This window comes from Hetaerina americana, unplaced genomic scaffold (genome assembly GCF_022747635.1).
Source record: "Hetaerina americana unplaced genomic scaffold, ioHetAmer1.1.p SCAF_15, whole genome shotgun sequence".
Lineage (NCBI taxonomy): Eukaryota > Metazoa > Arthropoda > Insecta > Odonata > Calopterygidae > Hetaerina > Hetaerina americana.
In genome coordinates, this window is record NW_027286625.1 from 5,900,168 (window position 1) to 5,925,609 (window position 25,442).

The 25,442-nt window shown below is 35.8% G+C and overlaps 1 protein-coding gene across 1 annotated transcript; it reads right to left on the reverse strand.

The window, feature by feature from the left end:
* Positions 1-377: 377 nt before the first annotated feature.
* Positions 378-25,442, reverse strand: Mcm7 (minichromosome maintenance 7). Its single transcript, XM_071583815.1, has 15 exons — positions 25,364-25,442; positions 25,079-25,182; positions 24,864-25,004; positions 24,629-24,753; positions 17,491-17,671; positions 14,052-14,189; positions 12,915-13,097; positions 11,813-12,035; positions 11,289-11,372; positions 9,408-9,619; positions 8,748-8,929; positions 6,953-7,104; positions 5,544-5,644; positions 3,986-4,095; positions 378-899 (listed from the first exon to the last, which is right to left on the reverse strand). Exons 1-15 carry the CDS (start codon positions 25,392-25,394, stop codon positions 698-700), a joined length of 2,169 nt encoding a protein of 722 aa, XP_071439916.1. The 5' UTR covers positions 25,395-25,442; the 3' UTR covers positions 378-697.

A 25,442-nucleotide genomic window follows, 5' to 3' on the forward strand; every position in this document is an offset into this window, starting at 1 on the left:
CAAATGGCAAACACTTAAGGATACACATAGTTATAAAGCAACTTTTCTTTCAATTACTGTCGGGAGAAAATCAATTAAATTTATAACAATTGCTTTCCTAACATCTATACTTTCTTGGAGCTATATGATATTTTCCATCAAGAAAAACCAGATAAATTGTGTAAAATTTTTAAAATCACGATTTTTTTTATGGGAGTAGCCTTTTCATTTCTGTCATCACATTTAAACAAATACATAATACATTTACAGAGGTTCACAAAACTCAGAAAACAGTCCTTCCCCAAATAAAATTAGGCATTTCAGTATAAATTGAAAAAAAGAAAACCACATTTTCTATTAAAATTATATTTATTACAAAAGGAGTATAGAAATGATCAATCAAAATCATTAATAATATAGTTAAGGCATAAAAGATCAACCTAATACAAAAGAGAGTGGCGGAGTATGGTGGAGACACAAAAAATTGGCAGTGATATGATAACATTTCAATTTTTCAAATCACATTCCAGTTAACATTTAGATCAGGCTTACAGCTCTTCCAGCATTGAATATCAACCTGGTTCTGAGATCCATTAACACATTCAAGTTTGAGTGCCGATGTATTTCAGAGTGAAAATGATCACAAAGTTTAATGTCTGATATATTCTCAATTCAACCTAGGGTTGGCTTCCAGTAAACACACTTCAAATCGATGAGTTTAAATGAATGTAACTTTGGTTCGAGCTTGATTAACCTGCCATACATTCAACTCCTCATATTCATCAATGCACTCCTCCACCTGATCTGGTTTAAAGCCCTTACTGGCACAACGATCCAAAATATCTGACATTTTCATGGTCTTCTCATCTCCAGAGAACTCACGAATCACTGCAAATATCCTATCCACAATAGTTTGTGCCCTGTGTAAAAAAAAGAAACTATTTCAGGGCAAATTCAAAATGTCCATGCCATACATGGAAAACATAAAATCAAATTTTAGACAAAAGATATTTTAATTTTATCAATTCCTTACATGTAGTACAATAAAACATACAACTGCTGCTGAAGTGGTATGTGAACTTAAGACATTAAACTGCCATTCTTTGAATAGCTCACCACAAAATTATACCATTACAAATAAATGCACTAAGGAGTCCTAGAACTTACTAACACACATTGCTACCACAAATTATGATTAATTGAATCTCTAAGTAAATTTCCACATTTCATTTATTTAACTGACCATTGTTCCAACAACATTCCAAAACCATTGTTGGTTAAATGATACCAATGTGAAATCTAGTGAGATTAATCAAGAATGAATGCATAAAATTGCCAAAAAGTAAATCCTCGAAACTTTCTTTCTCTCTCTCTCAAAATTTGCCAATCAAATACAGTTTGTGATTGCTTATTTGAACACAGAATATCAAGAATAATGCCACAGGGAACAGAGTTAAATTTTAAAGTACATTAGAGAACTAAAGGAAAACATTGTAATTTTCCTTAAATTAGTATTTAAGACTGGCAGTATTTCCATTTAAAATGAGAAAATACTAATGTTCCAGACATGACATCATTTGATACCTGAAATGGGGTGATAGATATTCATAACAGAGCCATGTTAGCATTTGAAACTAGATGGAAAACTGATGTCAAGAGTTCTGTTGAGTTGATTCTTCTTTGAAATGGGAAATCTGAAACAACACCTTCACACAGCAAAATGGAAAATACTGCCCTTTTGGACATAGTCTAGATAGAAAATGCACCGTATCGTGCACAATACAAGCAGTGCACTCCCACAGAAAAGCAAATTATGCCACTATTTAAATGCACTTTCCTGGAGTATTCTAAGGTATCAACTGAGATCTAAATTTTTGGATGCTACGGTAATGTAAGAATGCAGGAAGAAAATCGTACACAACTTGTTTTTTTTATTATTAGTCAGATGAGCTACTTTGAATAATAAATAGTTTACCTACCTTGACAAAACACAATATGAATGTTTATTGATCCATAGTATGTGGGTTTTTCAATAACTTGTAAGAAATCCAAGATATGGTACTCATAGTATCAGTAAACGAACTAATTGCAAGTAAGTTCCTCATCTCTCACTAGATTGCTGTTTAAGTTTCAGCTATATCCATCCAAGTGGTTCTATTTTCATAGTCAATTGAAGCGACAATCTTTGGTTTATTTATGAAAATGGAAATTTAAGCAAGACAGATGCCTCACTTGCTGTCAGTGTAGAATACATGCATTTGTATGGTCGATTCAGAGGATGTTAAGGCACTTTTCCATCACAATCCTGATGAGTTCCTGCATTGATACATAACTCTGGGCAAAACATGGATATGTACACTACTACACTCCAGAGACAAAGGAACAATCAAAACGGTTTCTTAAGGCAAAGAAGTAGGTAGAGAAGGTGAAATTGGCAGACAAGATTATGGCCAAGGGTTTTTGGAATGCCAGTAGAATCAACTACATCGCTTACTCGCAAAATTGACAAACAATAATTGTGAATATTGTGCATCATCACTCCACTGGTTGAGCCTAGAAATAAAAAACTAAGTCCTCATTTAACAAAGAAAAAAATCCCTTCCATCCAGATAATGGACATGTGCACCTGTGCAGTTTTTAAGGCACAAATTATGGCATTTAAATTTGAATTATTACCACTGTATTCGCCAGATGTGGCCCCCATGGACTTCTCCCCATTAACAAATTAGAAAAATAGCTGGCAAAAAACAATTGATGTCAAATGAGGAGTTCATCGCCAGCACAGATGCGTATTTTGAGGACCTTCAACAATCCTACTCTTTGGATGGCTTAAAAAGCTGCTAAGGAGATTGTGTGGAAAAATTGGCACTTCTAATAGAAGGTTGTAAGTCTGTCACTTACAACCTTCTCTTACAAGTGTCTATTTTCCTTCATTTTGCTGAGGGGTGCCACTTAGTGCCCACAATATGCATCTGCCGCACACCCTCGTCTTTCCCTATTGGTTGTTATCTCTAGATGTTGCTCAATTTGAGTAATACTCCCCCAGTAGTTAGGACCTTTTCGAACGTGTGAGTGCATGTTTTCCTGAGTGCCTGTGAGTGTGTCAGCTGTTGTTGTCCCTGGCGTGGAATGTATTCCCGTAAACAGTCACAGATAGTGTGTATGTGTTCATAAACCCAGGAACCCTTAACAGAGTCCCTTTAACCCTTTGATGGATCCCATTTGGGTTGAGTGTGCATCTCTAGTTGGTAACTGGCAAGAAAGTAACATTCCTACAAACTACTACAGAAGGGTATTCTGGTTGAGAGGTTGTGGTTGGTCACTGTCATGGAATTTCTTTTCCCACAAATCATCAGAACAAATTTAGTTTCCTTTATGGGACGAGTGGTGCTGACTCATTACGGCTGCAGGAGTTTTCCTTTAATTTTGCCGGCCCCAGTGGCAGCAGGGTAATGTCCTTGTCTGCCAAACCAGAGGTCACGGGTTCGATTCCCACCTAGGTGGTTTTTCCTTCACCTAGGGCAGGGGTGTATGTAATTGTCAATTGTCATATCAATGTTCCAAGTACAATGTAAAGGTCAAAGTGCTGCTTTCGGACTAATGCAAAATAAATAAATTCATGTGTTATTTCACAAGGCCATATAGCTCAAGTTTCCTAGACTTATTGAATAACCCATGTAAAATCTCATATGTAATCCCACATCCTGAGGTAAAACTTATATTTATTATTAAGCAACACCTATGGCACACAGTCCATTCTGAATGAGAATAAGCTATCCCTTTTTCGTCAAAAGAAATATAATGGTTGACAGTTCGTATGACAGTTTGTAATTTAGTCTTAGAATACGTACACAACATTATGACCAGCATAATATTAAACAAAAGAGAGCACTGGTGTCATACACTGTCACCTTGAATGGGCATACCATTTTTTACAATAAAAATTAATAAATTAATTGATGGTAGTTGCAAAGTATATGCTGTTTTTAGAGATTAAATTACTCACCGCCCAGTCTTTTCCTCTGTATGATTCAGAGAATCTTTGGACATTTCTATCAGTCGCACAGCCTCGTTCACATCATCCTTGCCAACTTCATCTGCCAAACGAAGACGAGCCTAAAGACAAAATTGAAAATCAAAGACAAACTTTTAGCTTCCCCTGACTATCACTGTTACATCAATTGTGATGGAAAAACATTTTGCATCATTTACAAGAATCAAAATCAGTGATTTTGAAAAAACTCTATTAACTATACCACATACAATACTAATAATTCATATAAACAGCATTTGTACATTCCATATACTCATTCTGCGACAGTCAAATGATATAAACAAATCAAAGAGACAAAGTGAGAGAACAAACGTAGATCAACAACACAAAAACTTTCCAATGTATTAGCATGCCTTGGCACAACCAAATGCCATTTAAGGCGCACCTTGCACTTGAGGTAAGCAGTTTCTAGGTCAGATGACAGATGTCATGGATGAATCATATACTCCAGTACATCCTTTTGACCGACCCTACTCTACCATGCCCTTACAACAACCACTATTACTGTGACCCACTGATATCATACAGCCAATAGTTTATTACCCAGCAAATTTAACATTGACTTTTCGCAGATTTTGAAGGGGTGATAGAATTTGCTCATTTCCTAAACTTGCATTTATATTCGATGTCCAGCCCAACATTCGAGAAAGATGGTAAAACAATGCTGGTGCTTAGTGAGAGCCTTCCCAGATGACATCAGTCCAACAATTCTGATAACATCTAACAATTATGTGAATGCCATAATAGTTTCACTTAAAACAGGGGGAGTCAACAATTTGGTCAAAAGGCTCTTCATTCGCAGAGAATGACTTAAGTGCAACACACCCTGCTGTTACTTTGGAGTCTCAATATATCGTCATTCTGTATTCTCATTCTATGTGATTCAGTGTGCGTTGTTGTAAGAACACTGACATTTTGCAGAAGTAAGACTCTATACCTTTTTAAAACCAGCAGGTTTTGGTCTAACATACATCACACTACTCCTTTTTTTTTCATAATAAATGGCAGCTCAAGGTAAACATTTAAGGATCAATTACAATAATTTAGTTAATTTTTCTTCTGATAAATATTTTTAAAAAGTTTAACTTGCCACACATGACTGAGTTAATACAATTGTGTAAGATTTAATAAGTAATATACTGGAGAAATTTCTGCAGACAGAGAAAGAGAATTTGGACAAACAATAAGCAAATAGGCAGACTTTTGTCTTCTTTTAGGAACTATCAGTCTACGCCTTAGTGCCCCAAGGAGTAACTACAAGCATTCATACTAGAAGTTAGATGACTAAGTACATACAGTGTAAAACACAAAATTTTACTACAAAATGTACAATTTCATCAAAAATCCATTGTGGAATTAATCAGATTTGCTCAGTTGCTGAAGCTACATCATTTATGCTGAGGTAGGTAAATCAGGTAGAGAAATAAACAAAAATGATGGGAGAAGTAAATGAAAGTGAGGCACTTGTCTTTAAGAGTGGACTATTTGAATCACAGATTTGAAAACTTACCAGGGCAGTCGAAAGACGAAGAACAGCAAGTAGATTTCGAGCAGAGGTAAATGTTGTATCTTGAGTGTTACGGGCTTCTTTGCGCATCTCCACATAGCAACCTATAGAATACAGGGAGATACACAAAACAATCATTTTAGAGACATAAATAACTTGAATAAGCCTAAAACTTTCATCTTTCCAATACTAATTTATACACAGGTGAAATGATTTTACCTTTTTTCAACTATCCACAAGTCTGCAGGACAAAGAAATTATCCCTTTGGATATAAATCGATCAGACCAAATTAAAACAAAATGAAAAAAATCTTATCTGCTTACATTCAGTAGAATTTTTAATTCTACCAAAAATCAGTTATAAACTATAAAACCTTGCCTGTGAAACTCATAACTGCTGATGTAAAAATATCTAATCTGATAGTAAAGGTAATGACAATCTTACTTATTTCAATTGAAATTGAAGTAAGTATGATTATCATTACATTTACGTATCAACACAATAGAAGCGAGAAATAAATCTTCTTTTGAAGTAATCTCTTTTGGAAAGCTTCTTTTGAAGCATTCATTTTCTAAAGATTGTTTCATTTCACATCATTATTGTGATTTTAAAAATATTTTGCAGCTCTTTGCGCCACATATGATGTCATAATTTCTCAATGACCATCCACGGCAGAGCCATGAAATCCAAGTAATATACCTCTAGGTGATGCAAAAATAACATGTCACTGCCTGAAAATCATGAAATAAACATGATGATAACACAGAGAAGAAGGCTTAAAATAAAATGCCAGTGGTTACATTCAACCAGGGTGCAGGAAGCTTCTTTCAGCCAAGTTAAGAATCAGTTTTTCATAATGCCTTACATTCTCTATATTAATCATAATTTTAAATCATTATGATAATTCTGCATGGCATATATTGTCAAATTCTCTCAACAATTCTATCTCAGCTGAGTGTCAATAAGTCATATTATTTCTTAGGTAACTTGCTATTGACTAAAATTTGTTATTTATAATACAATGTACAAAGCATTACCGTTTAGTAACAGTAATCCCTTATGTTTACATTAATTTTTATAGCATGTTCTATTAACTTCACAAGCATAAGTGCAATTGACATCTAAGTCTCAACACACAAGAAAGAATCTTCTTCTACATGACTATGTTTATATGCATCATGTTCCTTCTCAGGTAACCCTATCAAATTTTGTTATTGCAGGAAGCCATTAGATTAGGTTCAAATTAACTCCACTTAACCAAAATTTAATTGAAATTGAGGAAAACTACTCTGCATGTATATTATTACAATGCTATACTACATAACTCAGATATGCATTGAAAGAATATAAAAATCTTCAATTAAGCAAAATTATAATTCTAACCGGAGGCCAACTTTTGACCCTTACTCACCAACTATGTAATCAGTAAGATCTTCTGGAATACAAGGCATTTTCTTTTTGCACAAGGCGATATATCGCCGCATCAGACTCATGTCCAAGGACTGGAATTGCATTGGAGGTTGCTTGCAGTGTTGGTGGACATAGGTGATATGCTGTGCTAACCTGTAAAGCATAGTTTCTCTAAGTTTATTGAAGATGTGAAGCTGGAAAAACTTTAGCAGTTATCCATAAACTCAGTTTTTCATAATACCTAATAATGCAGAAAAGTAACCCAGACATGACTTAAGACATCCACAGATCTTATTTTTCTTACTTAATATGACCAAAATAACAGTTAAAGGTTTAAATTTGTGGAATTCCTTCATTATGAGGGATGCTGTGCATCATCGAAACCGTGGTCGTGAAATATTAAATCTATATTGTAGAAATGTTAAGTTTCTTTTTAGCCTCTTAATATGACCAAAACATGGCAATTTTATAATTAAAACTGGATTTGCAACATGCAAAACTCATAATTCAAATTTAGTCCTACTACAGTACATGGATATACTGTCATTACACACTAGCCACCTTAATCTTAAATTTACGCTAATTAGCTCAGCACTGTTACAGCTCTTCAGTTACCACTATCCCATCTATCCAGCAGCAAGAAGTGGAAAATAATTACATATTACATTAACATACTTTTTAAACAATGGCAAAATAAAAAGAGTATGTTTGCATTATGTTTAAGAAAAATCTTCTTCACAAATACCAACTTTAAAATTACACTTAAATAACATTTACAATGGTTGCATAACTTCTTCCTTGATTAAATATTTTCACATATTAATGCATTAGTGTTTCATTCTTCATGGAGTCCATTATGATCATCCTAGATTTTATTTCACACTAAATGCTTTGCGACACATGTGTACTTACAAAGAAAAATATGCTCAATGTATTTGATACTGGATAACTCAAATGATACCTATTCAAAAAGTAATTTCTTCGATATCATCTCTTATGCATATGCTGTATCAAACCTTGCTCCTAACTTGATACCCTCAGGTGGGGTTAATATTCATCAATTAGAGTATCTATGCATTATACACAATACAAACCACATTTATAACAGTGTCTCGACACAAACATATTATCTTTCAAAATGCACACATCTTGGTTCCACTATGATGTTTACAATATGGCTTACATATAATTTAATATCATGTGGAAATATCATTACAGCATTAAAAAGATCTCTGAATTCTTGTTACACTCAATCCAAGTGAAATTAATACATTTATGATAAAGGTTACTTCCACCCATTTGGATTCAACTGAAATGGAAATGTTTCTAGATGGCACTACCTGTAAGCTTCTCCAGGGATCTGAGCTAGACTCCATTCAAGGAATTACCAGAGAGCAGCAAAATCCCACTAGCTTTGATTGATAAATAAAAGGTACTTTTGCTCCTTCTCAGCTACTACACTTATTTTCCTCCAATACATTCAAGTATTGCTTTAATTTTTATATGGAGACAAATGATATGAAGGCCTTGTGATTTCCACTATACTCTTTTTATTCACATGGATTAAAGATGACACGAAGTGCCTAAACCGGGGTCACGTGAAATAAAATACTATGGTGGAAATCACAAATGTTAAATATCATTTCTCTCCAATGTGGACAGTTTCCACAAAGTTAAGCCTGAAACTAGTAAACGGCTTAATTTTTACGCTCCAGCATACATGTTTGACTTAGTCATCCTACTTCATGATAATTTTAAAACAAACTTTTATTCAAGCATCTCAAAACAAAGCATACCTTAGGTCATTATCTTTATCTGGTTTGTCCTGAATCAGCCACAGAAGGTCAAAACGAGACAGGAGAGCAGCAGGCAGTTGGATGTTATGTTCAATCGACCGCTTAGGGTTGTATCGTCCAAAGGCAGGGTTAGCTGCCGCCAGTATGCTTACTCTTGCATTGAGGGTGGTCATAATTCCAGCCTGGACAAGAAAAAAAAACATGATTTTCTTACGAGCATATTTCCACAGCTATGTATTCAGAAAAGCATTAACTACAGTATTTGTATTAATTAGCCAGTTTTGTATTTGCAAGCAAAGCTCCTTGAAAGAATTTTTGACCTCATTTTTCCTACTTCACCTTTTTGAAAATGAGCATAAATCTCTATATAAATGAATTATGGGCAGCAATTCACAAACTTGTGAATTCTGAGCACTCATAATACACATGTATTTAGAGATAAATCCAGAAAAAAATCATCAAGCTACAATAAAATCATCAACTTGAAAGATGATTTGATAAATTGCAGCAGATGTCATGCAAAACACTAAGGCTAGTGGATTAAAAGTATTAAGAATGCCGTTATAACAGTGTTACTCCATGGTACCAATATGCTAATCACTATGCAAAAATTTAGCGTGGAATATACAAGAGCAAAGCGTGAAGAGCATACGCCATTACCTTGGCAATGGAGATAGTTTGCTGTTCCATCACTTCATGAATTGCAGTTCGATCATGGTCTGCCATCTTATCAAACTCATCAATGCAGCAAATACCCTGGTCAGCTAAGACAAGAGCACCACCTTCTAGGGTCATCTCCCCAGTGAGGGGATCTTTTGTTACAGCGGCTGTCAGACCAACACCAGAAGAACCACGCCCGGTAGTGTACTGGCCTTTTTGGAGATTAGAAGGAAACAATATTTGTGTAAAACAAATAAATACAATGGCAGCGGCACTGATGAAGCACATACTACCCTTGTAGTGAAAAATCTATTGAAGACAAATGGGACCTTAAAAATGTATTAAAATAATATGGGGGAGAAAATTGAATGCATAGGGATATTGGATTATGTTTAAAAAAAACTTTTAAGATAACTTGGAAAGCAAAAAAGTTAACCAAGACATCACTTGAAAAACTCAAAGTTCTTATTTTCATTGCATAATATGAGCAAGTTATGCCAATTTTATAATTAAAATGCTATGCAGCATACTTCCTCAATATTCAATTTTAGTCCAGCTTGACTAATACATAGATATACTGTCATTCTACACTATCCATCTTATTGTAAAGTTATGCTAATTAGCACACCACTTTTACAGCTCTTCAGTTTCCTTAACTCTAATTATACCCAGGCAACAAAGCTAGATTATTGATGCTAATGAAATAAAAAGTTGGGTAGTGAGTGATTCCTTTCACTACGATTGGGGAAATTCCATATTAACTAAGCCATAAAATACAAACCATTTTTCCTAAATGAACAACATTATTATAACCCTAGAGAACATGTAAATTTTGTAAAAGAAAAAAATCTACTTTAAGTGGACATACCTTGAAGGTCCTAATAGAAAGATTTCATCTATCTTTATTACACAAACTAAGCTTTTAAGGCCTTTAAATGAAACCACAATTACATTTGCAGTCCCATTGGAACTTGTGAAATATCGATTTTAGTGGACCTCAGCAAGCATCTAAATCAGCACGAGCACTTGACTAGAAATGAGAGACTTCAGGGCAAAGGGAACAAGATTCAAAAATTCACTTTGAAATGTTTGATAAGGGACTACTGCTATGCTAACTTTCATGAAAACTAAAAATTTGCCCCTGCAATTTTGATTTAGAAATTGCTGGAATGAGCAAACCACACTTCACTCAAGTCCTCGCTCTGCATTAAGGCTTAACTATTATAATCTTAAAACTTCAAATAAGGAGGGGTCATATTGAGATTCCAATGTTCTATGGATGGACTATTACATATGATCATTCCAAGCCTTGAGCCAAGCAGCTTAAAGAGGCAGGGAATACAATTGAATTTACCAACGAGGGAGGTAACTCGTTTTCAATTTGAAAATTATAAACTCTTCTCTAATTTTCCAGATGAACTCACAAAATCCTCATTTCTCTGTGTTTTGAATTTGATTAAGTTCTTCAAAAAAATCACACCTCATTGGTGAACCTTAAATTGATTTCATTGACACCAGTTTGTTAGATTTTTGACTTGTTCCGGGGTCTGCATGCGTAATTATAATAAAAACTTTTTTATTAAGGAGAGATTGAGACTAAACAGATTTTTTTTACTTAACCACATCACAATGTCCTACACTAAACAATAACTAGTCTCACAAATAAAAATCTTCCATTATCCTTTATTCCCATTAGGAATTCACGAATTTCTTATCATATTCAAGACATTTTCAAATAATTCAGAAAAATTACCCATTTCTTCCCAAATTTAGCAGATGCTGAATTATTCCAAAGTTGTTCATTATTTTTTCAACAAGTGACTACATTGCCAATGGACCACAAGATTCAATGTTCAATTTAATCCAAATAAAATAACTTACTTCTGGGTGCAAGGCGATCAATGTAGGAAAGTAGCTGAGACTTGGCCACACCAGGATCTCCCATCAAGCAAATGTTTATGTTTCCTATGATGGTATGGTAAAAAATAGTAGGAGGCATATCAATATTTACTCATTTTAAATTACTTACACCAATACATTTCTTAACATTCTAAAAAAAATACGCAACCCGATACAATTCTCTTTTTTACAAGAATGCACTCAAAATTTTTCATTCAGAGAACCCTCATTGAAAAATGTTTGCTTATAGTGCATGAATGAACATCAATTAAGTAACTTTAAAAACTGTGCGTTCCCATGATTGCAAAGAGGAGACAAATTTTACTACCTTAAGGCAACAGCCCAAGCAATGAATTACGAATTAACTCTGCGGCAAATCACTCCAATTACCACCATTGCTCATAAAAAAACAAAATATGTGCTTAAAAATTTCTTGAAGAAAAGAAAAGTTTAACTAACTCCTCAGAAAGGGACTATGAAAGAGATGAAGATTTTGATAACCATACCTCTAATCTTCATCCCCCTAGGGCTTCTGTCCACACCCCCAACCAAAAGCAGCAGTAAGGCCTTCTTGACATCCTCATGGCCGTAAATTTCAGGAGCAAGACTCCCAGCCAGCTTTGAGTAGAAGTCATCCTCGGAAAGTTGGGCAACCTCTTCATCCGTCAACCCTGGCTGCTCTTCAGCCTCCGATAGATCTTCACGAGCTTTGCTGGTTCGAAACACATGCTGCAAGTCAATCAAGTAAATAGTATAATAAACAAGGGAATCTTCCTATGAATAATTTTTAATCTTTAACCGCAATCTAAATCATTCAAAATATTTCTTTTTCCCTTTACGATGCACTCGGAAAATTTATTTGAAGTCACAGTCGATGATAATTAATGAAAATTTCAGGATAGTAGATAATTAAATCAGCATTATTAGCAGAAAAAAATGTTGAAATATAGCAGCAAGACAGCTCATAAGGTTAACTATAAAATGACCATTCCACAATGCAGTGATTCAAAACATCCTAAGAGATCACATTTCTTGAATTAACCGGCAAAAAAGTTGTGCATTAAATATTTAAAAAAAATGGAATACAACAAAATTACATGCACTTTCTAACGAGGGGTGATCACAAAAATTGAAAAATACATAAAAGAATAGGCCTAAAAATTAGGTTGTGAGACTAGAAATGTCCTAAAATTAATGGATTTGGCATAGACAAATTACAGAAAGGGGAAAAGAATAGGGCCCACTAAAATTCAAACAAGTTATCTCAAGTGCTCTTACGTTTCATGCTTGATTGAACCACTATATGAACAAAGTGTGGGCCACATTCATGAATGTTTTCCAAAACTTACAGAGACTGCTTAAAAATTTTTTGCTGATGAAAATAAAGACTTCCACGTATTTATAGAAAAGTCGGAGGTTAACGAAAAGTGATAAATTTCTGAAAAAGGTAAAATCGATGGAAGGGAGGAAGCTACGCAAGCGAGAAATAGGGAGAAAGAGAATATGAATTTTAGATTAAGGGAGATCACAGAATGAATCATCACTGGCAGCACAATTACTGAAGCCAACTTTAGGAACATACATATATACAACATAAGGTTCACTTACATGTGCTTCGAGGAAAGTCTCAGAAAGCAATCCTTGGGATAATTGCCGAAATCCTGAACGGAGAAGAGGCAGGAATACTCCCGTTATGCTGACGTGATCTCCAGGCAGGGCCTGGCGAGTGGTCTCTCCTCGACAGAACACTGTGACTGTGCGAGGAATTTGCCCCACAGGAACTTGGTCACTCTAAAGAAAAAAGAAAATGAAGCAGTCATGGCGAATGATTTTTACACTCTGTAATTGTTGCATTGTAATTCACACTCAGCGAATGACTCCATCAAAAGTTACTGCTGCGACATCTTCCGCAGTTTCTTGGAATTTTTGACAAAATACACAAAGTAATGAACAATGATGAAATGCGAGAAACTGAAAAAATTCTGGCAGTATCCAGTCACTGAAATGGTGTCATGTAAATGTTCATTTCTTCAAGGAAAATGGATTCAGGTAATTTATTGGAATAACTTTACTGTCAATTAAGATAATGCTGAAATTACACAAACCATAAGAGTTATTATTATTATTACGCGGTATTCTACAGTTTAAGGTAGGTTTCGGATGAACACAAACAACACTACTACATTTCTTAGCATTACCTAGTAAGACAACCTGAAATCCCACACCAGAATAAATCATTTTTCAGGTCCACATATTTCATTTTTTCCTTCATTTCATACAACATGCCCATCCTATTCATACCCCTTGCTCATTTGCGGAGCATTCTCCCCCCTCTCTCAGTTTTTGGCTTGAATTTAGTCCTTGGGACAAAAGGAATTTACAGACTAATAACAAATTTCTACTGTTTTTTTTCTGCCCAAGGAAAATCACCAAAGAAAACAAATTAAATCCTCAAACACAAGTAAGAAGAGCAGTAAGATATCAAAATAATGGTATTTTCACCAAATTTAAATATTACCGAGGACAGACAATATTGTTTATACTTAATTACTATACTAACAACCAATTGATGACCTGCTGTGATACATTAAATCCATATATTATAAAAGGATGGTAAGATAAAAATGAAATACATAAAATTAAAAAAAATATTCATGGGCAATATGAATGCTTTAGTAAACAAAATATGCTATCAAGCCCAATCTAATTTCGGAAAGATATTTACATGATAAAGTAGGTACTTACATGCTCCTGCACTTTGAGCTCTTGAAACTTAACAAATTTGGAACCCCTGCTCTGGAGGTAAAGCCGACCCCCAGACTTGTTCACTCTGCAGTCCTCGCTAGGGCACATAACCAATGGCATAAACGTAAGGGAGCCCACCTGAGAATAAATAATAATTCTAAAAATCACATTTGAGATCAGAGTCAAATGGAAAATTATGCCATATGGCAAAATTGCTGACAACTAATTGGCAGAGAAACAGTTATGTATTTATCTCACTCCTTGAATCACAATATTGTTTAAAAGGATAACCTAAGGCAAGTAATCAAATGATGACATTTGGTCTTTCTATTACCTCCCTAGCTAATAATGCGTAATATCCTCCTAATAAGAATAATCAACTCCAGGAATAGAGAATTGAAGACAACTTAAAAAACCATTTTGAATTCAGGAAGAACAGGGGTCAAGGTAGGCTATAGTTAAGGATTCTAGTTGAGAATAATGCATGCCAACAAGCCTCTGCAGGCAGCAATCATGGGCTTGGAGAAGACTGATAATGTTGAGTGGAATATGGTGCTCAATCTGCTGGGAAACCTTTGGATGTATGTAGTACTACAACAAAAATGTAACTATCAACTCTAAAAGAATAAAAATACTATGATACAAATAAAAAGGAAGAAAAATATATGGTAAAATAAATTAGAAATAAAACGGTAAGACAAAGATAAATTCCCTCACCAGTGTTACTTAAAATGTACTGAGAAAAAGCAATAGTGGAAGCACAAGGAATCAACATCAAAGAAGTTATGATGAAGAAGAAATTAACATGCTTCGCTTCATAGATGACACCGCAGGTGGAGAATTAAGAATACTCACAAGCAGCCTTAAACACAAATGAGAAGAATACAGAAATCCTAATTTGTGGAGAAAAGCTAAAGACAGACAATGTTACATCGGCATAACAGAAATTGGAACAAGTGAAAGCATTAACCTACCTTGGAACCATCATAACATTGGACAGGAGAAGTGCAACTGCTACCAAGAGCAGAATAGCTACAGCTAAGAGGTTAACTATGAATATAAGGCAATATTTAAGCTCAAAGTGGATATGAAAGCAGATAAGAAATGAATTTGTGAAAACACTCATATGGAGTGAAGCATTTCAAGGAGGGACTGCAGGAAAAGTAGAATAGAAGTAGAAAAATAAAGCATGTAGACAAGTTGAGGAGAATAATAACCCTTAAAAACTTGAGAGCTGGAGCCAAATGCTAAATATTATCTGGATAGATCAATGGAAAAACAGAAGAAAAGAAGAGGAAGAGATCACCTAAAAGTAGAGAAGAGCAGGATGAATTAGATACACCTTGAGGCAATGAATTTGCATAGAATATTATAGATTGAAAAGTCTTACACGAAAGGTCAAGAGTGGCCTAATAAAGATGAATTTGGGACAGAAGAGCAATTACTGCATATGAATTTATGAGTTAGAGAAGAATGGTGGCCTGAGTTCAATCAATCTTCACATTGAAGAACCAATGGCGTTTCCATGTAGAGTTAGGCACTCTATTGATTGGAGAAGAATTGAGAAATTAAAAACCTAGTTCAAGAAGAGGATAAGAACAGCAAAACGAGCAATAAAATATCAATTATTCAGACATTCATAAGGTGCATTGGAACATCATACAATATTATAAGTCCGTTCAAATGTATTATACAAATTTTTAGTTGGGAATGCTACAGAAAAAAAGGGAAGGAAGTTACAACAAGGAGATGGACATGTACCCACAAAGGCCATTGAAAGTGGTGGGACATGGGAAAATTAGCAGTGAAATAGGAAGAATGGGGACGCTTTATAAGGTCAGCCTACATCAAATCAACCAATATTTTTCAAAATGAAAACATGCCACTCTGATTGCATTATATTCTCTGGGAAGACACCCAATATACAGCACAGGAATTCTGTCAAATTGGAGCCTCCTAAATGAAATAATTTTTGAAATGAAGTGGTTTTAAGTTTGGGTTAACTCCCATAGCCAATGGTAAGTATAGCTGCAACACATTTTGTATTTCATGCAAAACTCTGCTTTTATCGAATGAAAGATTCTAAAACTTTTATGCATTTAAGGTAATAAAATCAGATAACAAAGTTGTCTTTGTTTTCCTCAAAGTGAATCATAATCACAATATAACCAATCAATCTCAAACCCTTTAATGGGGAAGACGGTTTTAGATGAGATCCGGAGACGAAGCTGAAACGGGGAGAGCGTCCATAGACGCACCACATAAAATGATTTTTTTCCCCCCCTCATGGAATGCGTCTATAGACACTTCTTTTGGATCTATGGTGTGCATGCTTCTACCATCTAATGTAATTGTTTTAAACTCGATAGTGTTGTAAACACAGAGGAGTTCTTTACTGTCGTGAAAGTTTTATGGCCTTTTCGAAACAAAGTAACCCCTTAGATTACATTTTCTCGCACTTACCCTTGGCCACCTTTCCAAGGGAAATGGGTGTAGTTTTGGTAAAAATTTGCAAGAAATATTATCAGAAGATATTCCGGCACCTCCTTGATCCATTCACTTTCAATTCTTAGGTAATTCATAAAAAACATGGAGGGAAGGAAAATCACTTGAATTTCTGTTTAGATCTTATTTACCCGTTATTCAACAAATACAGAGGCGCTATTTCCACAGTGCCAAAAAGACTTCCAAATTAGACTGCGATTATCAGGTAGACATTTTCCAGAACTAAAATCTCCAAACACAACTAAATAAAATTCACATGAGATGTGTAGTGTGTTTGTCACATAAGCAGAGGAGGTAAACAATATACTGCTGTGGAGAGTGCTCCACTCTGTGCAGCTCCATGCTTCTGTGCATACCATACTCAAGCAAAGTGCTAGGTGAGAGATGAAAGAGTGTATATAGTGTAACTACACCTGAAAATAAACTACTATCAATGGAATTCAATAATGAAATAATAGCCATATTGGATACAATTTTTTTTCAATTCGATAGCATGAAAAAACATGACATTAACAAATTGTTTTTAACAATAATTGTTTAAATAATCAAGCTATGAGCAAAAAAATGTTTTACCCATGATCTCTCTCAACAACTCAATAACATTATAATCCACCAAAAATAAATTGTATTTATCCACAGATTTAGAATCCCCACCATCTGGGTTGCTATTAAAAAATCTGTCCCCATTAATTGGGTTAAGGCTTAAATACTAAATAAAGAAAAATTGGATTTTTAAATTTAAAGTTAATTTTAGAGTCTATGTTTTTGACCATGCTTTTTCTAACACAAAGGAAAACAACTCGCCTTCAATTCTTGTTCCAAATTTGACACGCAATTAGGAGCTAATTCACTGATTTACTCTTTTGTAAACACAACCTATCAGCACCAAGTACAAATTCACATCAAAATTCATCGAAAAGCAGAAATATCTTACCACTTGATAGGTCTCAGCACCACATTTGTCACAGGTGTAAGTGGCCACCACCATCAACGGTTTCACCTCAGTGCCTCTGGTAACAATACCTCGCACACTGACCAACTTTCCTACATGCTGAGCCTTAACATCCCTGATGGGAATGGTCTTCTTTGTGGTCAGGTCTTTGAAGTATATTTCACTGTAATGACACAACAGTTGTAAACAGTGCATGCTTAAATTATCTATAACATACAACACACAATATAAATAAAAAACAAGATATCAACCTTTCCACTTATAGTATGAGCTGTTAAAATTACTTGAAGCTGAACATAATAATCAGTCAACTTTCATTTTGAAAAATATTCCACGTATAAAGGTAGGTTTTTCGGTGCTACCTAAATACCATCTACATGTACTCTTAAGTATCTCTTATAATAATTAGCTACAGTGCATATGGAGACCATGCTTTCCCGACCAAGGTGGGAAGCCCTGACTCCCCATCCCCCTCCTTCACGGACCAGAATGGAAGGTTCTACGTTGCAGAACTGCCCACCGTCCTCCCAAATTTCCTCCCCCTTTCTTAATAAGTTCCCTACCTTATCTCTAATGGTATTTAATAGTTTTCCCTTGATACATCATAATAATTCTCTGACTTTATTACATAAAACTTCTACCTTTCCTAGTCTATGGAATCTCTCCATATTACAGCACTTTATCTTTCCACCACATTTCCTTGGCATGATTTGTTTCTCACGTAATTTAATTGTTTAGCTCTGTACATTCTTCCACCTATCTCTTTGTAAATGCTCTCCCATATCTTTATTTCAGTGAGGAACAGATGCTGAATGGACAACCTTTTGCATGATTTCTTCCCTAGGACCTATCTGGCATGGGTAACCCTACCCTACCAAGAGTGCCAGATGCATTCCATAGGTAACCCTTACAGTATCATTGCACTCACCAGCACAGCTTTGGGGGGTCAACAAAATGTACCAGCCCTTCCACAATGACAAAGTCATAGTCCATCAGAGGAAAAGCATTTAAAAAACTAAAATGTTTTTGGATGGGAAAGAAATGGAAAGGTAAGTTGGTGGCAGTATATGGATGTACACATGCTCTTAATTATTTTGCTTTAAATGGTTTCCAGTACCTGCATATAGGAATAAGTCTAAAAATTTTCAAAAGGGATGGAATTTTAGTGAACAGTAACAAAGCCGCAAGTCGGTGAAATGCATTGTACAGTGAAATAAAGTCTGTGGTAACTTAAAAACTCTATTAATATGGGCATCAAACAATTCCACGAAGTGAAGCCTGAAAGTGTTAAGTGTAACAGTAACAATATTTGTCTATAACATATTCTTCAAATTTTCAGGGGATCTATGCCCATTCCCTTTTCTTTTGAACCTATACATTTCAGACAACACCTTGGTCTTGAGAATCATGGCTCTTCAAAGGTTTGTTTCTTCCCGAAGCAAAATATTTTCCTAAAAAAAAGGCCTTTCCATCACTGGTCAGCACTATGAAAAGAATGTGCTTTGACTAAGCTATTGGCACACAATACAAACCTCACATGAAATTTCTTAAAGTAGTAGTAGTATTTAGGAGAGGCGACGGACAGCTGAGGTCATTTGCACCATAGGAGATGGACAGGAAAGGATAAAGGGTAGAGAGAAACCCGGCGTCGGCATTAGCCTACTCTAAACAAAAGGCACCATGGAGTCCGCAGCTTAAGGTCCCATCTGACGGACGGCGTACCCACTCATAGTACCCTCCACAAAGCACCTAAAGTATCGGGGATTGAGATGGTGCAGGGGGTAACGTACTGGCTTCCCACCCAGAGGGCGCGGGTTCAAATCCTGGCGGTGTTGAATATTTTTCAGAGGTATCTCGATCCCTACTTGAGGTGCTTTGTGGAGGGCACTTTGAGTGAGTACGCCGTCTGTCGGATGGGACGTTAAGCTGCGGACCCCTTGGCACCTTTCGTTAAGAGTAGGCTAATGCCGACGCCGGGTTTCTCTCCATCCTTCATCCTTTCCTGTCCATCCCCTATGGCGCAAATGACCTTAGCTGTCGGTCGCCTCCTCTCAAAACTACTACTACTAAAGTAGGGATTGAGATACCTCTGTAAATATTCAACTCCACCGGGATTTGGACCCGGGCCCTCTGGGTGGGAAGCCAGTACGATAGCCACCACACCATCTCGATCTCCCAAAAATTTAAATTTCTTAAAGCTAATTAAATGCACTCTACATGCTCCTGCAATTTCTTGTACGGAGGTGATCACGGTGTTGTCAAATGATATCAGCCCACGCTATTGAACTACTATGCCATGTGACATTTTGAATTACAATGCATATTTAAGACAACGCTAAAAAATTCAAGGTGAAATCAAACCAAGCAGTGTCAAAGATTAAGTGAACGACAAGGAGGTTAGTGAGAGATAGATACTGAGAAATTATGGGATGCTGTTGGATGCTATCGAGTTGAAAATTAAATGGAATTTTTTAATAAATTCATAAATATAAAGGAGACAATATTAAAATATTTCCAGGCACTAAAGATTATAATTTCACCATGGAAAGTAGTAATTTGCTAACACCTTCGGGTTGATTACTGTGTTTTTCTTAATGATAAACTTACCCAAAATTCAGATGACATGAGTTGAAAAGATCACAACAGTTTTTGAGGATGGCTGTTTTAAATTTTTGAAAATGATGGATCAAATAAATTATGATTCACCAATGAATCTCCTTAAAATAATTTCTCTCATAGTTAGATGCAAATATTTGACAGTCTTTGTTAATCACATTATATCTAGACTTGATGAAATTAATATAAACATTTTTACATAATTTTGGAACTAATACTTACGTCCATTACTAAGTAAAACTGAACAAATGTTGTTGAATTTGAAAAATTAATGTAAAAAGACATGTTTTGATCAATTAATGTTTTCAGACATAACTTCCTGGAAAACATAATGGAGGGGAAAATAAAACTAAAAAAAGAAAGAAATTTATAGATGATATATAAAATACTATGAGTCGCGGTAGTCCAGGGGTAGAGCATTGGACTACTATTGGAGGGTTTGATTCCCAGGCGAGCCTCTCTGGGTACCTGTAGCTCCATTCAAGCTATGTGATTTTTAGGGTACCTGATCTTCCTGGGAAACCATAGCCGGTACAGGGAAAGGAACTGGCCCCCCTACCTTAATGTGTGAAATTCATACGCAGTTGGGCATAGTACTGGCTGAACTCTACCATCATCTACCAAATTGACCTTCGGGTTGATTACTGTGTTTTAATAAAAAGTACTATGAGAGTAACAACCTACAATGAACTGAAAAGAACAGCAATGGAGAGAGACCAATGGCTGCAATGATATGGCTCAGCCTTGGGAAGATTATGACGGTAAAAGACACATTCACAGCTTGCCCAGCAAGTCACCACAAGGGCATTCAGTCTGTGGTTTCGTTACCAACCATTATATTTAATTAATTAGTCATATGTATATTAATTAGTCCTTTCACCATCTCAGCATGGTTTTAGGGAGCATAAATCTACATCTTCTGCCAACTATCAGTTAATAACCCAGACTTTAAATGCTCTAGATAAAAAAATGGAAGTCGCTGCAATGTTTTTTGATTTCTTAAAAGCTTTTGATTGTGTTGACCACCAATTACTTCTCAAGAAACTCCCAAGGATGGGTATTCGTGGCATACCTTATGCTTGGATTAAATCCTACCTATTTAATAGAATACAACATGTGGACGTTTCTAAAAATGGTACATCTTTTGTTTCCCCAAGTAAGGTCCTTAATCGAGGTGTTCCTCAAAGCTCTGTTCTTGGGCCTGTCTTGTTTATTTCTTATATAAATGACCTTGTTGATAGTTTTCAACATATAAACGGTGCTACCCCCTTGTTATATGCTGATGACACCAACATTATTCTTGTATCGCCTACTTTTGATGAATTGATAGTTAAGTGTAAATAGGTTAGCCACACCTTACTCTCTTGGTGTCGTAATAATTTCCTAGATTTGAATATAGAGAAGTCTCACCTAATATATTTTGCAAATAAAAATAAAGCAAGCAAAGTACTTTCTATTGAAGTTGATGGGAAGGTGATCCCACAGGTACAAATTACCAAATTTTTGGGTTTCCACATCAATTCTCAAATTTCTTGAGATGAACACATAAGTACTTTAACCAGTAAGTTAAGCTCAGCCTGCTTTTTAATAAGGTCCATTAGATCCACAGTTTCAGTGGCTGTTCTCTGTGCACTATACTATGGTGAATTTTATTCTCACATAGCCTATAGTATCCTCTACTGGGGTTCATCATCTTAAGGCATTGGCTATTTTCAGGGTCCAGAAAAGAGCCATTCGGCTAATGAGTTTTGCAAAACACAATGCCCCTTGCCATCCCCTGTTTAAACAATTGGATGTATTGCCAGTGCCATGTATTTATATTTTTCAAGTAGTAGTACATACAAAAAGAAATCTATCTGAGTATGTGAAAAATTGTGATATCCACAAATATTCTACAAGGCAGAATGAGCAGCTGCACGTTTTATATGTGCGTACAAAAAATGCAGGCGCTGGCCCAAATTTTATGGGCCTTCAACTTTATAATAAACTCCCAGCTGAGATTAAAGCCCATAAAAGTGTGGCTGCATTGAAAGTTAATCTACGAGGGTCATCCGGAAAGTAGTACCCGTTCGTGCCGCATGAAGTGCTGACGACGCGAGTAGCCGCTGGACGAGGTCAGATAGCTTCATTGGCTTGTCTGCCTTCTCTGAGCCAAGTTGCGTGACGCTAGCATTGCCTGTGTTGTTTCTGTGATTGTTTACAATGTTTAAAAAAATTGAGAACGCCGCCAGTTGTGAAGTGAGGGCAGTGATTAAATTCCTCAATGCAAGAAACGTTCGCCCATGTGATATTCATCGCCAATTAAAGGAGGTGTATGGAGACAATGTAATGGACGAGTCGTCTGTTCGGCGGTGGTGTCGCAACTTCAACATGGGGAGGGGGAACACACACGACGATGAGCGTTCGGGGAGACCGTCTGTCATTACAGACCAACTGGTGAGCTCAGTTGACGAATTCGTGAGGAACGATCGGCGCGTCACAATTGATGACATCTGTGAGCATTTTCCCAATGTTTCTCGAACAATTGTTCATGAAATTGTTAAACACCATCTGCATTATGCAAAAATTTGTGCAAGATGGGTCCCTCGCGTATCTCAATGAGCTGGCGGCGAAGGACTATGCAGCAGGAATACAGAAACTTGTCACACGTTATGACAAATGCCTTAATTTGCTTGGAGATTATGTTGAGAAGTAGTTTAAAGTATCCTCTTTCAAATAAAATTTTTTATGTTTGTTAATATTTACTTTTGTGTCTTTATTTCACGAACGGGTACTACTTTCCGGATGACCCTCGTACTTAGGTTCTTGAAACTGAAAATGTTTTATTCAATTGCTGAATTTCTTGATAATGCCTGATATGTCTTGTATCCACAAATGAATTTTGTCACTTTCCCCTGACGTGTCTTATATCAAGTGTAACATTTGTAGCTACTTGGTCTCTGGACAAATAAAATGTATTATTGTCGTATTATTATTATTATGTGTTTTTTACTCCTTTTTCCATTGATGTGGTCCCAAAATGTGCGAGGGAAAAATTAATCCTTGTAATAATATGTTCTGCATTAAATTTCCCTCAACTTAGTCACTGTGGTGTTAGATTTATTCACTCACACATACACAATACACTATAAACCTTGTCAAGTAAGGAGTTAAGGCTCCAGCAATACACAAATTGATGCTCATGCACAAATATAAATAAAAGTACAATACAAAGAAAAACACATGTACACACATATGATTAACTAAATGCAACTGGTTGTGTTTGTAATAATACAACTCAATGTCTCAAGCAAGGTAATTTCACGTAATCCCTAGATTACTGTAATAGACATGGTATACAGAGAAGCAATTATTAATTTATATTTGAGCATAAACATGAACAATAGGACAGAGAGTAGGGCAAATTGTTACATAGGGGATGAACAGTTTGGGTTTAGGAAGGGGAGACGTACACGTGATGCCATTGCAGTAATGAGATTATTAATCAATAGGATAATAGAATACAGCCAGGAAGTATTTGCTTGTTTCAAATATTTCGAAAAAGCGTTTGATAGAGAGAATTGAGAAAAACAAATGAGCGTATTGCAGAAAATAGGAATAAATTGGAGGGACAGGAGGTTAATCCACAACCTGTACATGTCTCAGACTACTAAGGTGCGAGTGGGGAACGGGGAGTCCAGATGGGCAGTGTTAGGAAGAGGCATAAGGCAGGGTTGCCCCTAATCACCGTTGCTGTTCAATCTGTATGCAGAGGAAATGATTAAAGAGGCATGGGAAGAACTGGAGGTAGGAATGAAAGTGGGCGGGGAATTCGTAAAATCAGTTAGGTTTGGTGATGACCAAGCTTTAGTTTGTCAGTCAGCCAAGGGGCTGCAAGCATTGCTTAGTGAATTGGAAATTCAGTGCGACAGGTATGGGATGAGAATCAATGTTAATAAAACAAAGGTTATGCAATTTTCTAAAGGCTAAGCTAAACATTAAAATAGGAGGGCAAAAACTAGAGCAGGTAGAACAGTTAACGTATCTCGGAAGTGTTCTGAACCAACACGGTCAAAGTAGTAGGGACATATGGAGAAGAACTGCGCTAGGAAAAGAGGCTTTCACAGGGAGGGGGGAGTTGATGAGAGGGACGTTGAGTAAGGATATTAAGAAAAGACTCGTGAAAACTTTGATACGGAGCGTAGCTTTGTATGACTTGGAAGTACTTGGAGATGAAGAGGGACCTGATGTAGAGTAGGTTGCTAGATTTTGTTTTGTTAGGAATGACAAAATATTTATTTTGTAGTTGTGTCCATCCATAAACCTACCTTAACTAATAGATTAGCTTATAATAATTTGAGCATAATACTTTATGCATGCACTCATTTAGATTTATTGGTAGACAATGAGATTTTTAGGAAATAGTGTGGAAAAAATGATTTTGTGGCATTCAAAATAATTTACATATTCATGTAATAGTTGTATGGCAGTTACAACAATAATTACAACTCCCTGATTTACTTACAATCGCCTCATAAGTTCCGATGGATACCGGTTATGTGGGTCTCTTGTTTCTCCAGGTTGTCTCATTCTTTGTTCCATTAGAAGTCTGTGCTCAATGTATATATCGAGAGTATCTTTGGCAATAACCTGCGACAAATATTATTTAATAGGGTTATAATCTTCAACAGAAGGTGGTAAGATATTTATTTGAAAATTTAATCATAAAATAACTATAAGTAGATCCTCAAGTTACCAACCTCACTGTGCTTGAAATCGGGCAGAGCTCCGTGCACGACGTCTGACATCAAAGCGGTATATCGCCGGGTGTTTTCCACCACAGATTCCGCAAGGTCAGAGTCAAAATTAGACATGTCATCTAACTCGATGCATAAGGCGACCTAAATTATCGTGGCTTTATAATTATTACATTCATTGATCGTAAATGCATGTGATTATTTGAAAATACAAATACCTGTTCTCTATGGGCAAGCTTGACCAACTGTCGTGCGTATTTAAAATCTTTCTTCCCATCATCACCTGTAGTGTAATACTCAACGAGAAATTGATGTAACTTCTCTGCAATAAAAACTTTAATTATAATATCTGGTATTTGCCGAAAAAATCATCTCACTCAAAATAGCAAAAATTCAAAACAGAATAAAGAATGCAAATTCTTTGCTAATTATTATAACATTCTTTGGTACATTGCACGGGGGTATAAGATACATTGAATACATTACAATATTCTCTGCGTTACCTTTCTCCACAGCATAATCTTTTCCCGACATTGTATATGGAATTGATCTTTTCTTCAAATGCTAACTCCGCGATTCAAA